General features: G+C 37.4%; 2 protein-coding genes across 2 annotated transcripts; one reads left to right on the forward strand and one right to left on the reverse strand.

Annotated features, from left to right (window-relative positions):
• The first annotated feature begins 11,473 nt into the window (after positions 1-11,473).
• Positions 11,474-13,530, forward strand: LOC18009800 (caffeic acid 3-O-methyltransferase). Its single transcript, XM_006391823.2, has 3 exons — positions 11,474-12,304; positions 12,443-12,507; positions 13,112-13,530. The coding sequence occupies exons 1-3, from the start codon at positions 11,578-11,580 to the stop codon at positions 13,409-13,411; spliced, it is 1,092 nt and encodes a 363-aa protein (XP_006391885.1). The 5' UTR covers positions 11,474-11,577; the 3' UTR covers positions 13,412-13,530.
• Positions 13,531-13,646: 116 nt separating this feature from the next.
• Positions 13,647-15,306, reverse strand: LOC18009889 (UDP-glycosyltransferase 73D1). The gene is given in 2 exon segments (XM_024147895.1): positions 13,647-14,864; positions 14,867-15,306. Coding segments are annotated over 2 exon segments (1,533 nt in total). The 5' UTR covers positions 15,261-15,306; the 3' UTR covers positions 13,647-13,725.
• Between the last annotated feature and the right edge of the window lie 411 nt (positions 15,307-15,717).

Below are 15,717 nucleotides of genomic sequence, written 5' to 3' on the forward strand. Positions count from 1 at the left end.
CGATCCTTCGAGTTATCCTGGAAAACAATTTACTGCTTGGATGGAGACTAATAGAAATGGTGCTGAGACTAGAAATTTGATGTATATGGAATTTCATTCTAAATGGATTTGGGATGGAAAGACGAGGAAGTGGTGTCCACTTCTAAAAGGAACTAGGGTTGGGGCTCAGCGCGATTTATTTTGATCCAGAATATTATTGTTACCTATTCTAACAGTCTTCCATAAATTTATTGATTACCTTATAGATTTAAGTTTCTTTTTTTTTAATGTCAACCGATAAAGTTTAGTCATTAGAATGCATGCATGGTTTTGGAAACGTATGAGCCTACACGAGAGCGGTAAAATACGAGCGTTTTTCTCGGCATTATCGTTAAATTGGCTCCTTGGATCATTGGGCCCATTAGAAAGTTATTTGGTAGATGATCCCGTAGAAAATATTTATAATGTATATGTGTATATGCTGCATAGCGTAAATAAAAATATATATATATATAGCAAAACATAATTAAAAATACGCGGGAATGATAGAACACAGTATGCGGAATTTTGAAAAAAAAAAGAGTAATTGAAATCGGAGCTCAGTTTAAAAAGGATAATGATGTTGATTCATCAAAATGGGTGAAGAGCATTTATCTTTATCCCTAACTATTTATAATTACTTGCCTTCTCACTTTTCCTTTTCAATTTAATCACCAAGTAATTTTCCTCTGATTTTCTGATGTGTATAGTTGATTTGCTGTTTTGATTTTTTTTTTTCACATCATTAGATCGATCGGTGAATGTAGGATATCTGCCTTATAATTTAGATTTATGCAGCTTTTATCAGATAAGAGTAATGGCTATATAACTATTTTGGGGTAATTTTGTTTGTAGTTGATCTTATTAGAAAATAGAAAGATATAAATAGCAAGGTTTAGTTTATAAGTAATGACAGAGGCCACTATCTACAATTGGGGTCACTGTCGACTTTCATCACTGTCGACTGTCATATATGCATTAAAAAGAGGTCTTCCTCACGCTCACATAGTCCTTTTCATGGCGCATGATCACAAGCTCCGGACGGCCGAGAAGATCGACAATATAATATGTGCAGAGATGCCTGAAAAAGACTCGGAACCGCATCTATATGAGGTTGTTCGCGACGTGATGATTCATGGGCCATGTGGTGCAGTAAAGATTGTATGGGATGAGGCATTGATGATGAATAAAGATTGTTTCGAGACTCTGGATAGGACGATGCGTGCTATTTTAAAATGTGATAAGCCTTTTGGTGGCAAGGTGGTTGTTTTCGGAGGATATTTTAGGCAGATCTTGCCGATCATTCCTGATGGTGGTCGGACAAAGATAGTTTTGGCTGCATTGAACTCTTCACTTCTTTGGTCTCATGTCAAGGTGTTGAAGCTAACAGGGAATATGTGCCTTATCCCTGGAGGCAATAGCCATGAGATGATTGAACTCAAATATTTCTCTAAGTAGATCATGGCAATAGGAGATGGGATCATCGGCAAAAATGATAACGGTGAATCAGAGATCGAGATTCTCGAAGATCTGTTGGTTGTGAATTGTGGTAATCTTGTGAAAACGATTGTGGCCGAGATTTATGGGGAGGCATTTGACAAGGAGGGTGATCCAGCATTCTATCAACGGAGGACCATACTTAGTTAGTGTCACCTCGACGTGACTATAATAAACGATTACATACTAACGCGTTTATCAGGTAGATGTTTTTATATATGTGTGCTCAGTGTTTTAGTAGGCTTTCGTCTGAGATCCTTTTAAATTTTGTATTTAATATGCAAGAACCCGAGAGGATCTTTCGGAGCTGCGACAGTATCGATACTACTGATCGAGAAGTTGATGATATCAATGAGCCATCGGAGATACCGTCGGAGAGTGTTGAGATTCCAGATCAGCCGAATACCAATAATATGATCTTTACCGATGAGTTTCTGAACAGCCTATTATGATGCTGAGGAATATCGATCCTCCGGGAGGACTATGCAACGGCACCAGACTGCTTATTACTGCGTTAGGTGGACACGTCATTGGAGCTAAGATCATAACTGGTGATAAGGCCGGCAAAAGGGTCCTCATTCCTAGGATATTTCTAATGCCGACTGTAGGAAAGTTCCAAGCAGTTCCCGATCGCTGTGACATTTGCAATGACTATAAATAAGAGTCAAGGACAGACGCTAGATAGAGTGGGTTTATATCTTCCAAGACCCGTTTTTACTCATGGTCAGCTTTACGTCGCCGTTTATATGGTAACTTCTATGTCAGGGTTGAGGATTCTGATTACCGATGAAAATGGTAGACCACAGCGCAAGGCAGTTAATGTTGCATACAACGAGGTGTTTCAAAACATATAAGGTTAGATCGATGGTTGGTGGACAAATTTGGTTTGGTGATTTGGTTGCGACGAGACGTTGGTGATGAGCAGAGATTGTCGAGACTCGAGATCTGTTTCTTCCTATTGTTTTTATTTATGTTTGAGACCTTGGTATCCAGGTTTTTTTTATGGAATTTTTGTTGCAATTTTAGACTATATTTTTGTTTAAGACTTTGGTAGGAATCATATGTTTATCGTTCTCTCATAAAAAATGATTTAGAACCGTATAAGCCCCGGTTTAAAGATTTGCATGGATTTGATTTCGAGGCTCTTGAAATACATGGGAAAAATAATTGGACTGGATCCACGTTCCAATTTATAATGGGCTCTTTTCAAAATTTGTATAGTTTAATAATGATTTTGGGCTAAGCGGTCCATAATTGCATGGGCCCGCGAATGACAGCCAATCTATACAGTAGCCATATCTAGAAATGTTAATATAGGCTTTTTCGCCTTTTAAATGAGTTTTTAAACTTGAGTTAAAATCCCATTTAGTTTAGAAAGCTTAGATAAAAAAACATTTAAACCCCAATCATTAAATAGGGGTCCGCGAAGCCCATGAGGCGAAAATTTAGAGAGAATAGTTGCAAAGAATTGTCGTTCATTTTAGGCACTCTAACTCATTTGACTCCAGCTTTCTATTCACTCATCCAGATGTTCGAATGATTGTGACTGCAAATGTCGTCGACTCATGGGACAATTTACGTGAGCATCCTCGATCATCTCGAAATCGATAGCAGCGTCGTTTATCCTGCATTATATTGCACGGCGATCCTGATTTAGTAAATGCTAAACAGACACATGGTACCATAATTAAAAGTGTGGCTCATCGAGATACAAGTTCTTGGTACGCCCAACGCAATGCACCTCATATCCTGGCCACTGATCGACGAGGACCGAAAAGACAACAATAAATAGCACATTGTGTAAAAGAATTAACTATCAATGTTATAAAAGATTTTTTGCCAGAAAAACAAACTCAGGACGAGATCATATCGAAGAAAAATGGATGGCAACAGGTTTCGAACATGGATTTAGTTTTGAGAGTCTCGAAATACGTAGGGAACAAGATTGGGCTGGATCCACATTTTGGTTCGTATTGGGTCTTTTTCAAATTTTGGATCGTTTAATAATGTATGGAGTTTCGACGTCCATCTAAACGTGAAATTTGAGCTGAGAGGCCCATAGTTTCATAGGCCTACGATTAACAGCCAATCTCTGTAGTAACCACCTCTAGAGATGTTAATATGGGCTTTTTCCGTGGGTTTTAAATGAGATTTTAACTTGAACAAATTCTCATTTGGACCCGTTTAGCTAAAAAGGCTTAAATAAACAAGCATCTAAAACACATCCATTAAACGGGGGTCGCAAAGCCCATTTACTTTACACCATTAATAATATTAAAAAAATAAATCCAAATGTTTGCAAATCATTGTAAAACCAAATGTTTGCAAGACATTGTCGATCATTTTAGGCCCCCTAACTCATCTGGCTCTGTCTTGCGATTCACTCATCCAGACGTTCGAATGATTGCGACTAAGAGTATCGTGGACGCATTGGACAGTTTATGTAAGCATCCTCGATCATCTCGAAATTGACAGCGGCATTATTGATCTTGCATTGTATTGCACAGCGATCCTGTTTTAAAAAATGCTAAACAGACACATGGTATCACAATTAAAAGTGTGACTCATCGAGATACATGTTCTTGGCGCGCTTGGCTTCTTCTATAGGTGGATCGAGATCAGTGTCTTATAACTCGGGTCCAGACGTGCTCAACCAAATATTGCCTATGAACAGGGTTTAAACCACGTGAGTTGAAAAAAATTCCTTAGTGAGTGATCGGTTTGCATCGTATATTAAGTTGTGGTACCTTCGGAGACCATGACCCTCCAGAACCGCATAACACATATGCATTTATCTGCTATGTACTGATTATACCATAGAGTCTCGAACTCGATAGCATATCTCCCCAGCGCAATGCACCTCATATCCTGGCCACTAACCAACGAGGATCGAAAAGACAACAATAAACAACACAGTATGTAAGAGAAAAGACTATCAGGATTATAAAAGATTTGTCACCGGGAAAACAAACACATGTCAAAATCGTCGCGAAGAAAAACAAATAGCAACTGTTCTCGAATGTAGATACAAAATATTCACCTAAAATCTCTCAGTGTAAATTCAAGTTTATACTTCAAATCCATATCACGGTCCGCTGTAAGTGTCTCATCATTAGAAAATTTACCAACTCTAACGACAACACCGAGTACATCAACTACAAAAACAGGGAAACATCTAGATTGTCAGCTACATCGAAAAAACTGTATACACAAGACAGTATAGAACCAAGATCATAGAATCTGCCTGCAAATATACTATGTGGTGTAGCGGAAGCTACGATAGAACAAGGATTCGTTGATCCGAAAAGGATATCCGAAACACTTGTGATCTTGGGATCGTTGATTCCACAAGGAATAACCGAAAACAAGAATAATGGAGAAACTCTCTCTCTTTTATTAATTCAATCAAAATACTGACTAATAAGAAACATATACGATCCTATTTATAATAGGATAGAGATAAGCTTAAATCTAACTAACAACTAACTTGATAATATTCTCTTTGCTATAGATTATCAATATAGTTAAATAAAACCAAAAATAGAATAAATCCTAAATCAAATCCTAATACTTGAAACCCACGTAAAATATCTCTTCTGACGCTACATCAGGTCTCCCGGTGTAAGAGAAGATTCGCCCTCGAATCTTGAACCTCCAATGCGTCCACAAACTTAAACTATAAAAATTGCCCATTTACGATCTCGAGCGTCAAACTTCTTCGAAAGCTTGAAAATATTTGTAAAAGCTTTGCGTGTATTGTCGCACTGTCGAGATGTCAAGCAATGATTTCTTTGAAGGGAAAAACAATTACCACGAGACTTCAGTGGAACGTTTGCTAATATCCACCCTCCACGTGGTGCCTCTGTCAACGCATTAGAACACGTAATGTGAAGAAACAATGTTGATCCGGTGGAAGTTTCAAAAGCTTCATCACCAAAGACATAATCGATGGCTTGGACGTCTTCTCCACCGTATACCTCACTAAGCGGATCTACCTCATCAAGGAAGTCAAAGATTGGATCCACAGCATCAATGATCGGATCTGCATCATCATAGACATCAAAGATTAGAGGACCATGTATCTCGATATAGAGATCTTCACCACCTTCTTCATCTTCTTTGTCGAAAAGTGGATCATCACGTTGGGGCAAAACCAATGGTTGTTGGTTCAGCTGGAGTACCATACGTAAGGCAGCTTCCACGGACTGCTGCACCACAACACATAAATTTTGTTGAAACTCAGCCAATACTTCTAGCAAGGCGTTAGCTTGCTTGATCCTCCGTCGTTGGAGATTCTTTCTTGGCGGCATGATAAAAGAACCGTTTTAGCTCTGATACCAAATGGTGTAGCGGAAGCTACGATAGAACAAGGATTCGTTGATCCGAAAAGGATATCCGAAACACTTGTGATCTTGGGATCGTTGATTCCACAAGGAATAACCGAAAACAAGAATAATGGAGAAACTCTCTCTCTTTTATTAATTCAATCAAAATACTGACTAATAAGAAACACATACGATCCTATTTATAATAGGATAGAGATAAGCTTAAATCTAACTAACAACTAACTTGATAATATTCTCTTTGCTATAGATTATCAATATAGTTAAATAAAACCAAAAATAGAATAAATCCTAAATCAAATCCTAATACTTGAAACCCACGTAAAATATCTCTTCTGACGCTACATCACTATGCAACGTCGAGCTCTTCGAGATCTCTTCAAATGTCGAGAAAGAGTAGATACTAAACCATTTTTTTTTTCTTTGTGCGCTCGATCGAAATTTTACGGTCGAAATAGATACAGAGGTTATGAAGAGTCAGTCTAAACGCACTCTGTTCTTTCATCACTCTAAAACGACCAATATAAAACCATCGTCCTTGGTTAATCATCTCTTTAAAAGATTCCCACAGTGAATCTGGTACAGAGGCTACAATCCTTGAACCCTACACAAGAGCTAGCATCAATCGAAAAGCTCCACATCAACGTGCAGTTAATTCTTTTACGGATGGGAATAACATTATACATTATCATCGGAAAGCACAATTGAATACTGCTTCTCGCATTTCACCGATGATTCGATAAAAACTTTGACAACGAGTGCACATATACGCCAGTCTATGTTGTTGAGTTCAAGCTTGGAAACCATTGAGCACGGCGACATGGCATGATCACCCTCTAGGAGCTCAGCACAAAAGATATATCAGTAAAATAGCATGATTTAGCACTCTAGAACTGGCAGTTCGGATATACCTGTAAAATAATTCTTGGAAAATATGTGCCGCAGTAAATCGGGTACACGCCAAAAATGTCTCTACTAATCAAATCATAAAAAGACGTTTAATAAAGTAACGTTTCAGATACCTTCATGCAGCGGTGCGTCGTTTCAAACCGGAGGTTTTCTATCTTGATCCGGTTTAAATCATCATTAATATAAGCATAAACTGTTTTAAATCGTGATAATGCAAGAATATCTTTTTTTTTAGAATTGTGTTTGGGTTCTGATTAAAAGGATTGCATTATAATTAAATTTAGGATAATAAAGAATATGGTGGATTAGGATTAAAAACGTGGTTTAGATTTCTTGGACTAGAGCGAATCTTTGTTGATGTTCTATATGCTCTCCTCTTGATCGCTTAAATTTATAACTTTACATATTGTGGATAATTTTGTGAATGTATTATGTAACTTATATATTCTGAATATGACAGATGAACACTATTGATATAATATTGACTATATGCGTGTCTTTTAATTGTATGGATAATCATAAATTTCCTATAAAATATTGTCGAAGATGAGTGGTTTTGATTTTTGTTCCTTTTCTGTATATATCAGAAAGGAATATATACAAAAGATATATTAATAATTTGGGTATAAATGGTTTTTAGAGATTGGGAACATTGGTATACATATTGTTAATCATGGCACATCTTTTATGTTGTGTTATTCATAGGACCTACGATAGGTATCTTGGCGGTGTTTCTGACCTTGATCCTGATGTTTACGTGTGGAGAATCAAGGGAAAGGTGATACACAAATTCAAACACTGTTCTCACCAACAAAGGTTTGTTTCTGATTTTCCATATTTCATGAACTGTTTTGTTAGTCGCAGGATCTATGGTCTGTGCAGGTCTATGAGCAGTTTTTTTTTTGACTCCAGGGTGATAGAATTCATGCTTCAATTTTGAATGGTGACATTGAGTTATTCTCTACGTGTTTCCACGTGGGAGATTGGGTTTTATTAGTGAATTTTGACCTCTTGCCCGTTCAAAGAGAATTTAGACCAGCAAAACATAAATTTATGATTCAGTTAAAGAAAGAAACACCGTGCACCAAAATCTTCTCAATGGAATCCAGTAAATTTCTTAGTTTGGTTGATTTGGAGGACGTTTTGGAGAAAGAGTTTAATGCAGACCACTGCATTGGTTAGTCTTCTTTAGCTAATTCTCTGCTTTACACGATGGTTTTAACATTTGGTAACCTGGATGACGTTTTTTTGCTCCATAGATCTCATGGGCAGAGTGATCAATGTTGGAAATCCACGTAGTCAAAACGAGTTTCTCGGAATTTCTAAACAAAGGGTCATACAATTCTGCATAGAGAATGAGAGGTATGGTTTGGTTCCAGTTTGGCTTCGAATCTGGATTATAATTTTGATCTTTAAGGTGTGTGTAATATTGCAGGGGTTGCCGATTGTTGTTCCACCTGACCGGTTGCTATGCTGAATCTTTTCTAGGAGGCATAGATTTCCATGAGGGTTGTATCGTTGTGTGTGTGCTTAGGTTCGCCAAAATGAGAGTACAAAAAGGTAGTTGTGTCGAGTTAAGATACTAGCCGAATTTCTTTATGTCTATGGTTGCGATGTTGAGGTATATGATTTGTTGTTTGCTTGGGTTATTAGGGAGTTTAGTGGCTACAACTGCTGGAAATTTCACGGAGATTTTGTTGGATCCACCACTACTTGAAGTCGGTGCTTTCAGAAATACTCTAAAGAACGTTATGGAGAATAGAGAGCAAGATGATGAGAACAGTTTAGGCACGTAGTTCTTTAAGCAATATTTATCTTTTGTGGTCGTCCATATTCTCGAGTATTAATAACTTTTTAGAGAATTCTCAAGTATTAATAACTTTTTAATGAAAGCACGGCATTAGTACTATAGATTGTTGTCAAATAAATTTGTAGTTTGTAGTTTTTAAAGAAATCACGGCATTAGTGATTTGTAGTTTATAGAGAAAATTCAATTTGAGATGGATGATAGTTATAATTTGTGATGGGATAGATTCGCCTGTAGCACTTTTATTTGTTCGGTCATTTCGGCTGCGGTTTCCAAAAAAGCTCGAGTGCTTATTGTATATTTGAAAAACGTGTGAATAGACAAAAGGAGACATTACTTAACCGTGTCCAGACATAAGAACTGAATCAACTTTTTGTCCAAAAATATAAATAGGTAATTGGATCGTAAATATAATATTTGCACGAAAAAATATATATCGCACTTTCAATTATACTATTGGAGTTTTTTTCTCAGCTATAAAGAGCAGGTTGTTTACTGCCATAAGAAATAATATTTTCACGAGCCGTGTTACTGGCTCCACCTTCTACAATCCGGGCTATAGGACAGTGGAGGACCGATTGGAAAATCCATGTTAAGATTCACCAAAAATGGTTTTGTCAGATCTGTACTGGTGAAGATGTGCTTCACTTTATATTCGTCGATGAGCATGAAAGTGTTCTGTTTCATTTCTTTTCTTTTGAGTAGTTCGGTTTGTTTTCATCTGAAATTCAGTCTTTGTAACTCAAGGGAACTAAGATCCAGACCACTATAAAGTTTAGAGCAGTAGGTAGCATACCTATCTCTTTTTCAAAAACCCAAAACCTTAACAGACAGACCGTGTCATGTTTTCTTTCAGAGATCCACTTTTGATGGATCCTTCGAGCAATGGATCCATGGTCCCGTGTGATAGAAAAATGTATTTTAGACTCATGATGACTTGTGTGTCTCCGGACGGGATGAGGGTCTCTACGGGATCAAACTGGCTGCGGATGGTGGATTTGTATACGTACGTTATGCTTCGTAGGGCATTGCACGATGACGGTGTTTGCTTATCCCATATCACTAAAGAATTTATCCAGCGTATGAGCTCTACTATCTTGGTCCATCGGATGGGGCGTATTCATTTACTGCATGATTTAGCTACAAAGAGGAGCGAGTTTCTAGAATCTGTACTACTGGAGATTATGGGTGCTCCTCACGTATCTTGGTATTTTTGGTTCCGTAACGGCATAGAAAACTGTCAGCTTTGCAACAATTGTTTTTGGTCGAGTCATTTAGGGATTTTTTATAATTTATTTTGTGTCATGAGGTATCCAGAGACTAGACTTTGGTGAGTTGGTTAAGCATATTTGCTCTAGAGATGTTCGGTTTTCTTAAGTTTTGGTCTTTTAAGTTTGGTTATAGCATTTTCCTATGTATGGTCTAAGCATTGCGTGATTTTAAAGAGTGTCAATTTTCGATAAGAAATAATAATAAAAAAAAATTTATTTGGTTGATTTTGGTGAAGGAGCCTTTCGACCTATTTTATTGATCCTACGTTTGCATGTTTCGTAACTTGATAGCTTGCACGTGTTCTTGCATTTGTAAACAAAAGCTACATGCACAAATACGGAAGGACGTCTCTTAGTATCATTGCGATTTGGGCTTACGAATAGTATCATTGGTGATTTTGGGCTCGGTCCAAGTACAAGTGCTAAGAACTATTATGTAACGCATTATACTATGATGAACTGAACTTCAGGATTCTATAGATTAAATTTATAATAACCATTATAATTTAAATTTATAATTATCGAGATGTAACATTAATGCTGGTCCGCGTAGGGCGTGGGCTCACCTCTAGTTGTTATCTAATTATTCGCATCAGACCCTTTGTAGCATTTTTCTTAAGCAAAAGCTACTCCGATCAATAGATCATGCTAAAAAAAGAATGTTGTTTTAACGTTTCTAACCTAATTCACCAAAAACATGAATTCATCCTAATAGCAAGTCCTCACTCGTACAATAACATTATCGTGACACCGAAATTATATGAATCACTTTTATGGGTCTTGAAATTAAGAACTTCATTTATTTTTTGGTGCCAAAATAATGTACCAAGAACGACAAAACACAAAATCAGCCCACAAATAATGACAAACATAAAGTGGAGGAGTTAGATAAAAACAAAAACAGCTCAATTATTTCATATCTTATGTTTGTACCCTGAGAGATTCTTTGTCTCGAAGTCGAAGATAATGAACAGTGGTATTGTGGTTGTTATCTCACTATTTTCATGTGTAACATTTTCTTTAAAAACTAATTTTACATTTTAGGTGATTTTTTGAATTTGCTTTACCATTTTTACAATTTAAGGAACTTTGTTATTTCCGAGAAAATGATGATATTGACATAGATATGAGGATTTTATTTTGTGTGTCAAAGGATTTATGTTCACTATATGTTATAGACGTCGTATGTCGAATTTAATGTAACATTCTTTCGTATGCATGGATGCATGTCCACATCTATGTGTTTTTATAGTTCGTAACTAGATGGTTATTCACGATTATGTATCTACGAAATTGCTAAATATCATTGAAAATGATTATTAATCTGGAATGTGCAAATTCATGATTGTGTTGATATCCACACGGAATCATCTATATATATTATCTTTACAAAATAAAGTTATCATATCATAGACATGTTTTAATGGATAAAATATGGTATTTTCAATTGATAAATTTTGAATAAAAGTATAGACAAATATGAGTGGACAAAATATAATATACTGATATTATATTCTTATGCATAAGTTTTTATTTATAAATACTTAAAATATATCAAAGTAGATATATCAAAATACAGAGAGAAAAAGAAACTATAGTTCGTAGTATTAAAAACATTTTAGGGATACAGTCATAGAGCATTATTCCATTTCAATAACCATATATACATGTACCTTTACTAATTCCTTAGTTAGTGGAGTCTCTCTCATTCACGTACCAGAGAGTCGAAGAAATGGAAGATGAAAGCTCCGAGAGTAGAAACAAAGCTCGCCTTGCCATCATGGAGCTCGCTAACATGATCAGCGTTCCGATGTCACTCAACGCCGCCGTGAGATTAGGCATCGCCGACGCTATCTGGAACTCCGGAGCCAACTCTCCTCTCTCCGCCTCTGAGATCCTCCCTCGCCTCCTTCTCCCATCCCGAGACAGTACCATCGGTGGCGATCCCGAGAATCTCCAGCGTATACTTCGTATGCTCACAAGCTACGGCGTCTTCTCTGAACACCTCAACGGCGACGCCGGATCCGTGGAGAGGAAATACTCTCTCACGAACGTTGGAAAAACGCTCGTAACCGACTCCGGGGGACTCTCCTACGCCGCTTACGTCCTCCAACACCATCAGGAGTCGTTGATGCGAGCATGGCCACTGGTTCACACGGCGGTGGTGGAACCGGAGACGGAGCCGTACGTGAAAGCAAACGGGGAGGCGGCGTACGTTCAGTACGGAAAATGTGAAGAGATGAACGGTCTTATGCAGAAGGCAATGTCCGGAGTATCAGTGCCGTTCATGAAGGCGATATTGGACGGCTACGATGGTTTTAAATCCGTGGAGCATTTAGTTGACGTGGGAGGGAGCGCAGGAGATTGTCTCCGTATGATCCTTAAGCAGTTTCCTAACGTCCGTGAAGGGATTAACTTTGATTTGCCTGAAGTTGTTGCGAAAGCCCCCAAGATTCCTGGTGAAAATAATATTGCTTTTATTTTTATCATTTAAAAAAAAAAATTGGAAGACGTTATTTTTGGAAAGCGTTATGATATTTTCAGTTCTTTAATTAATGTGTTGAAATTGTTGATATTGTTGATATTGTCTGAGTTAGGAGTGACTCACGTGGGTGGAGATATGTTCCTGTCAGTTCCTAGTGGTGACGCAATCTTCATGAAGGTTCGTGGTACCATTGTGGTCACGTGAATACTGACTTCTTTTGTTAATAGGACGGATTTTAATTTATATAAATAGTTTCGGAGTTTATTGATAGGTTGATCACGAAAATTCTTAGTTTAGGTCCGGTACATAAGTCGCTACAGACAAATTAGAGACTTAGAGTTATGTGTGGACCTGGTAATATAGGCTAATGATCATGTGACTGGTCACTTTTCTTTTGTGATATTTTCATTGTTGTAGACTGATTACATAAATTCGACATTTGCATATGCACTATGCATATCTCATATTGGAATCTAATATACAGCTCTAATTTTTGAAAGCAATGCATTTGCTAGAAATAGAACCATATGGTTAAAAAAAATCTGATGTTTATAGATTGAACAATACAAACGGTTACATATTTTTTGCATCTGTCCCAATTAATATCTTGTATACCGTTATACGATACAACTGTAATTGTTGAAGCTATGCATTTGCTAGAACCATATGGATAATAAAAAAAAATCTGATGTTTATAGATAGAACAATAGAAATGGTTACATATTCTTTGCATATCTGTCCCAATTAATATCTTGTAATGTTGTGTTGTCTGAATGCACAGTGGGTGTTAACGACATGGACGGATGAAGAATGCAAGCAAATAATGAAAAATTGCTACAATGCTTTACCAGTTGGAGGAAAGCTAATCGCTTGTGAGCCAGTCTTGCCTAAGGAAACCGATGATAGCCACCGAACCCGTGCCTTGCTAGAAGGCAACATCTTTGTCATGACAATCTATAGGACCAAAGGTAAGCATAGGACCGAAGAAGAGTTTAAAGAGCTTGGTCTCTCTGCTGGATTCCCTTCTTTTCGACCTTTCTACATTGATTACTTCTACACCATCTTAGAGTTTCAGAAGTAATGTTAAAGCATTTATCCTCTTACAGTTCTAAAAGCTTTGAACTTTTGAAGTTATCATAGACCATTTTATCTCTAATGAATACATTTTCATCAATATGTATGCAACTTAGATTTTTGAAAGCTTCAGTATTATCATAGACCTCTTTGATGATCTGATCTCTAAATCTCAAATGAATACGTTTGTTTGATACATTTGTTTTGCTAGCAGAAGTGCAGAACAAGAATACGCTAAAAAGCATTTTCATGATGGCAAACTTGCAGTTTTCCTTGTTTTAAACGAGTTTAAGATTGTCTTTTACATTAGCTTATAGTACATTAGACTTTTCTATCGACACTCAATTTCTCTAAAACATCTTGGATTAAGAATGAAACGTTAGTACTTGAAGATCCTTTCAATTCGACAGCCTTTCTCGCCACTACTGCAAGTTCTTGAATGTGTATTCTTCGTCTCAAGAATTCACCATCTTTACCATCATCTTCATTTCCGCGTTGGCAATCTTCGTCCATCAAAACCTTTATAGCTTTCACAACACTATGTTTCTTGACCAATACTCCAAGTCTTTCCTCGTCTCCCCATCTCACCGGAATCTCCACCCCAATCCTAACCCCAACCTTCAATACCTCCACGACGAGTTTCTCATTGAGAAACTGTTCAGCGAATTACGGCCATGTGATCATTGGTACACCAAAACATATCCCTTCGATCGCCGAGTTCCAACCGCAATGAGTCAAGAACCCTCCGGTCGAGCCATGTGAGAGTATCATAGCCTGAGGACTCCAACCCCTTATTACTATCCCTCTACCTCTAATTCTCTCTTCGAACATTTCACGTTTTAGCCATTCATTTAGCACATTCATGTGTTTTTCCTCGGTCTTGATCATCCAAATAAAGGGATTTCCAGATTCTTCTAACCCTAACCCTAGTTCTATCAATTGATTAGGTATTAGTCGACAGAGGCTACCTAGACAAACATATAAGATAGACCTTGGTCTCATCGAATCCAGAAACTTCAAGCATTCGGTCTCGCTAATCGCAATGTTACAGTTGTTTCCTCTGTCAAATAAGTCTACCATACGATCATTGCATAAAGAAACGGGTCCAACGAACCATACCTTCTTCTTGATGGCCTCAGCGTAGGCCTCTGCATAGCCAGGTTCCAATTCTTGGAAGCTATTAACAATAACCCCAAAGGCTTCTGATTCAGCTTCACGCATCTTCTCACGAACGTCATCCATATTTTCTAACTTCTGAAACGCACCCGGTAACTGAGATCTAGCTATCTCGATCCTATGTGGCATTGCTGGTATAGAAAAAGGCTCTGTGTCTGAAGAAACCGAGAGGTGCGGGCTATGAAGATGGACGTTGTGAGAACTTAAAAGAGAGAAACAGCACATTCCGTGGAACACAATCCTTGGGATCTTGAAACTTTTCGCGGTTTTTGACGTCCAAAAAGGCATTTATCGGAGTTTATGCAACTTGGAGAGATTTCTTGCTGGTCAAGAAACCTTTCCAAGGGCTCCTGGAGCTTATCCACAGCGTCATAGAATTTCCGTAAGAGATCTTTAGAGGGCAGAGTGTCGAGAGACTCACAATTTTCGGGAAGATCAAATTCTTTGTAGGCAATTGGAAATTTCACCACGTTAATTTGGAGACCCGACTCCGATTTTGCGCGCTCAACTGTCTTCTCAAACCTAGAAGCATTTTGAGGAGTTGAAACTATGGTAACGATATTCCCTTCTCGCGCAAGAATCTTGGAGATATCAACCATGGGGATTAGATGCCCTTGAGCCATGAGAGGGATCAAAATAAAGTGAAGCCTTTTGGCTTTTGAAACCATTTTAGTTTCCATTATTTTGGGTTTATCAAATGTTTACAGATAAAGGGCACATAGTATATAGAGGATACCCACACAACCTGCTAATATGTATTATTATATATACACATGTGTGAAGGCATATTTGATAGATTGCCCTTTATTTAATTGGGTAAGTCTTCGAAAGCTGTATATTGACTTTGAATAAGTCACTAAAAACTATTATTTAGAGAACCAAACACGCATATTTAAAATCTTGATCGATGACGAAAGCGAGCTAGTCATTATTCCATGACAGTGATAGCGACGTCATTTTATTATGAAATATATGAGGATATTGAAATCCTTAACACAGCGACGTACATACAGTTTTAAATGTGAGTTAGTTTTATTATTTCTATCAAACATATATGAAATTTCACTAACATGTACGTAAAGGTAACTTAAGAAAAACAAAAACTTAATTTTATAATTGTTGATTATGATATTGGTG

The sequence above is a fragment of the Eutrema salsugineum genome, unplaced genomic scaffold (assembly GCF_000478725.1).
Source record: "Eutrema salsugineum unplaced genomic scaffold, Eutsalg1_0 scaffold_8, whole genome shotgun sequence".
NCBI lineage: Eukaryota > Viridiplantae > Streptophyta > Magnoliopsida > Brassicales > Brassicaceae > Eutrema > Eutrema salsugineum.

Excerpts from the sequence above, each read along its gene's own strand:
- LOC18009800 (XM_006391823.2), top strand. The coding sequence starts at position 11,578 with ATGGAAGATGAAAGCTCCGAGAGTAGAAACAAAGCTCGCCTTGCCATC. Across the intron at positions 12,305-12,442 it reads GAAAGCCCCCAAGATTCCTG|GAGTGACTCACGTGGGTGGA; the intron begins GTGAAAATAATA and ends TGTCTGAGTTAG. Across the intron at positions 12,508-13,111 it reads GTGACGCAATCTTCATGAAG|TGGGTGTTAACGACATGGAC; the intron begins GTTCGTGGTACC and ends CTGAATGCACAG.